Source organism: Triticum dicoccoides, chromosome 3B, assembly GCF_002162155.2.
Source record: "Triticum dicoccoides isolate Atlit2015 ecotype Zavitan chromosome 3B, WEW_v2.0, whole genome shotgun sequence".
NCBI classification, from domain to species: domain Eukaryota; kingdom Viridiplantae; phylum Streptophyta; class Magnoliopsida; order Poales; family Poaceae; genus Triticum; species Triticum dicoccoides.
Genome location: NC_041385.1, coordinates 164,285,745 through 164,288,738, shown reverse-complemented (window position 1 = coordinate 164,288,738; position 2,994 = coordinate 164,285,745). Strand labels below are relative to the sequence as shown.

The window sequence follows — 2,994 nt, the reverse complement described above, 5'->3', positions numbered from 1 at the left end:
AGGTGCAGCCATAACTAGCAGGGTGTGCCGCGTGTGGAGCCGCCAGAGGTTGACATTTGGATAGAGTGAGCTTGAGGGAGGGTGCAGCTGGGGCGAGCGGCGCATGTGGCCACCGAACGCGTGCAGGTAACGGGCACAAGTAGATCTTTGAGGCCTCGATTTGGATCAAAGGGAGATGAGTCATGCTGATGCGATTGTTTCCTGCCACACCACGATTAACGTCCAGCATTATGACACCGGCGCGGGAGCAGGCAGTCGTAGCAGGTCACGGCAAATCCGAGCAGCAACACATTCACCGCTGGCATAGACCACATAGGAACTCCATGTCGTGCCCAAGAACCACTCTGCGCCGCGAGCATAGCTCCCGCCACCACCGACGATCGACCAGCAGGGCTTCGTGATGCGACGTTGTTCGGCGGTGGCGGGAAGGGTTGTGTCCGTCCGAGTTGCTCACGCAGAGCGGCTCGGGGGCTCACCCTCCTCAGTAATAAATATTGTTGTAGAACATAACAATAATTATTAATTGAAGGAAAAGTAACGCATTTTATAGCCAAGCTGCTCATAAAAGAATGCAATTGAGTGATAAAATTTAAAGATCAAATTCAGAATTTGATCCTTAGAGATCCAAATAAGATGAATTATAAAATCTTAATGGGTGCAACACATGCACGGTGAGTCAAACAATATTATTATTGTTATTCGCTCTATATTAAATGTTAATGTGTTATATCAGACAACTTCAAACGCAATATATCAGATGGAACTGGAGAAATGAAGTTTATTTTCCAACATTACTTCAAACATCCTGCCTCAGCCACACCCTCTTAAAATTCTCTGGTCAACTAGATAATTATTGGAATATACTCCATAAGAGAGTACAAACAGCAAACCATGCATCATGTCAAACATATGTTGACAGGTTGACTGCGACACACTGGAAACTCCCACCATCTACTAAACACAATTCCTGTGCATGCTCAAAGGTGTTCTGAGACATTTCCACACCACCTATCATGCGCTTAAATAGATTCCCAGATTATATATTTGGTTTTTATAAAAAAAAGATGCTAATAAAGGTATAAGGTATGTAATAATGAAGTTTCCTATCCAAGAGAAAAATGCAAAAGATATCGGTCTGGTAAGTACTTGCTCCACGTCCGTTTCCTATGATAAAGTCTAGCGTGGGTCCACACGGCTGAAATGTGCAGGAGGTACACCAAGTACGCATGCAGCTCACAACCTACCGCCCATTGTGCGAGAAAAAGGAAACACGATGACGATGTACCATGTACTATTAGATGTTGTACATATGCTGCACTACTAGCTAGCTTGTCTCGTCTACAGCCACTACTAGTTTAGTTGGTCATCATAATCTAGCCGACTCAATCTGTTATTGGTCTTAACTATGTGTATGAGCAGCTGCAGGTATACATCTCACCATGTTCCCTAGAATCCTCATACGAATGTCCTAAGCCCCAACTTGGACTGATCGATCAGAGTCGACAAATTAAGCATGAAATAACAATATTTACGCATACAAAACCGTAAAGAGGTAGGAAATGTAATGATGCAACAGAATAAAATACAATAATCGTTCTAACGTGAGCACAGCAATTATCACGCACCCAGTTCAGATTAGGAACTGGGTTCGGCACAGTCAATCCTTACATAAAATATCCTGCGAGACGATGGGACTGCCCCCATGTAAAGGTACAACTAATTGCTCCACACAAATAGCAACCAAGTTATCTTCATAAAGTCAACCAAATCTAATACGGAGTAGTACTAAATATTTTCAGATTCTTCGTCTCATGGACACGCAAAGCATTTACCCGTCCCAAGCAGATCAAAAGTAAAATGGAATCCGGGTAAAAAGCATAGGAACAATAGTAGATGATATGATTGCATTGACAGACAGGCAGTTTTGGGTTTGGGCTGGGCTGGGCTGCATCACGTACCTTTGTGGCAGCGAAATTACTCCTCGGATCTCGCCCTCCGCTGCTCTCCGGCGCGGCAGCCGCTGCAGTCTCTTCCTGCTCCTCCTGCAGTCTCCTCTTACGCTTCTTCTCCTCCTTGGCCCGCCTCACGATCGCGCACAGCGCCTCGTCGCCGTCCACCACCGTTTGCTCGTTGCATCCGCTATCACCGGCGGGGGACACGTCCAAGGGGGGCGCCGCGGCGAAGAGGTCAGAGATGGACCTCTTCTTCGGCGGCTTCGCCTTCCCTGGCGACCTCCTCGGGGACGGCGCCGCCGCCGCCGCTGCAGCCGCGACGGCGGAGGCCAGTTCGTCCGCCCACCACCGGAACCTCGGCGCCTTGATAGGCGGGAGATGTTCGATGCCCAAGGGACGCCGACCCTCCGCCGCCGCCTCGCTCCTCATGCTCGCCGCGTACCCCCTTGGGACAGATCGCAAATGGAGATCAGGAAAAAATACGCACACACGACCACCATAAAAGCCGACCAGACGAGGCTGCGCACACCAACCTGATGGAGAACGCGGCGGCGGCCATGGATGCGACGTCGACGCGGCCCCTCCGCGCAAATCTACCTGCGATTTCTCAACAAGCGCCGGTGTTTTGGGGGAGATAAGGAGAAGGAGTAGACTGGAAGGAAGGAAGGAGAGGAAAGCGGCGTGCGTTGGGAAGGGAGGTCGTCGATATCTAAAAGACGCAGCGATTACGATACGGAGTTAATACTTCGAGGCAAGGTTTTGATAGGATCGAGGCGACTAATTTACTCTTTCCCGCTCTCCCCACCTTTATTTTTGGTACCTCATTAATTATTCCATATAATATTTATTTAATGCCTTGCTGGCGCCAGTGTCGTGCGCGAGAGGCCCACCTCCCATTTACTACTGCGGACGGCGACAGGTGATGGACAGCGACTAAATTGTTTTTGCCTTTAATTCCTGTGGCTGGTGACGTGGCACCATCGTTCGCCAGACCGCATCATGTGATAGTGAGCGACTATATGCAAATTGTTGGGCGCACAAT

At 48.9% G+C, this 2,994-nt stretch overlaps 1 protein-coding gene across 2 annotated transcripts in view; it reads right to left on the bottom strand.

Annotated features, from left to right (window-relative positions):
* The window catches only part of LOC119275355, an 8,011-nt gene extending 5,329 nt beyond the window's left edge, over positions 1–2,682 (bottom strand). For both annotated transcript variants that reach the window (XM_037556170.1, XM_037556171.1), the window contains exons 1-2: positions 2,486–2,682; positions 1,959–2,397 (exon numbers count right to left, since the gene is read on the bottom strand). In XM_037556170.1, the coding sequence (XP_037412067.1) occupies positions 1,959–2,397; positions 2,486–2,511 (465 nt within the window). In that variant the 5' untranslated portion in view covers positions 2,512–2,682. The remainder of the gene's footprint in view (positions 1–1,958; positions 2,398–2,485) is intronic.
* Between the last annotated feature and the right edge of the window lie 312 nt (positions 2,683–2,994).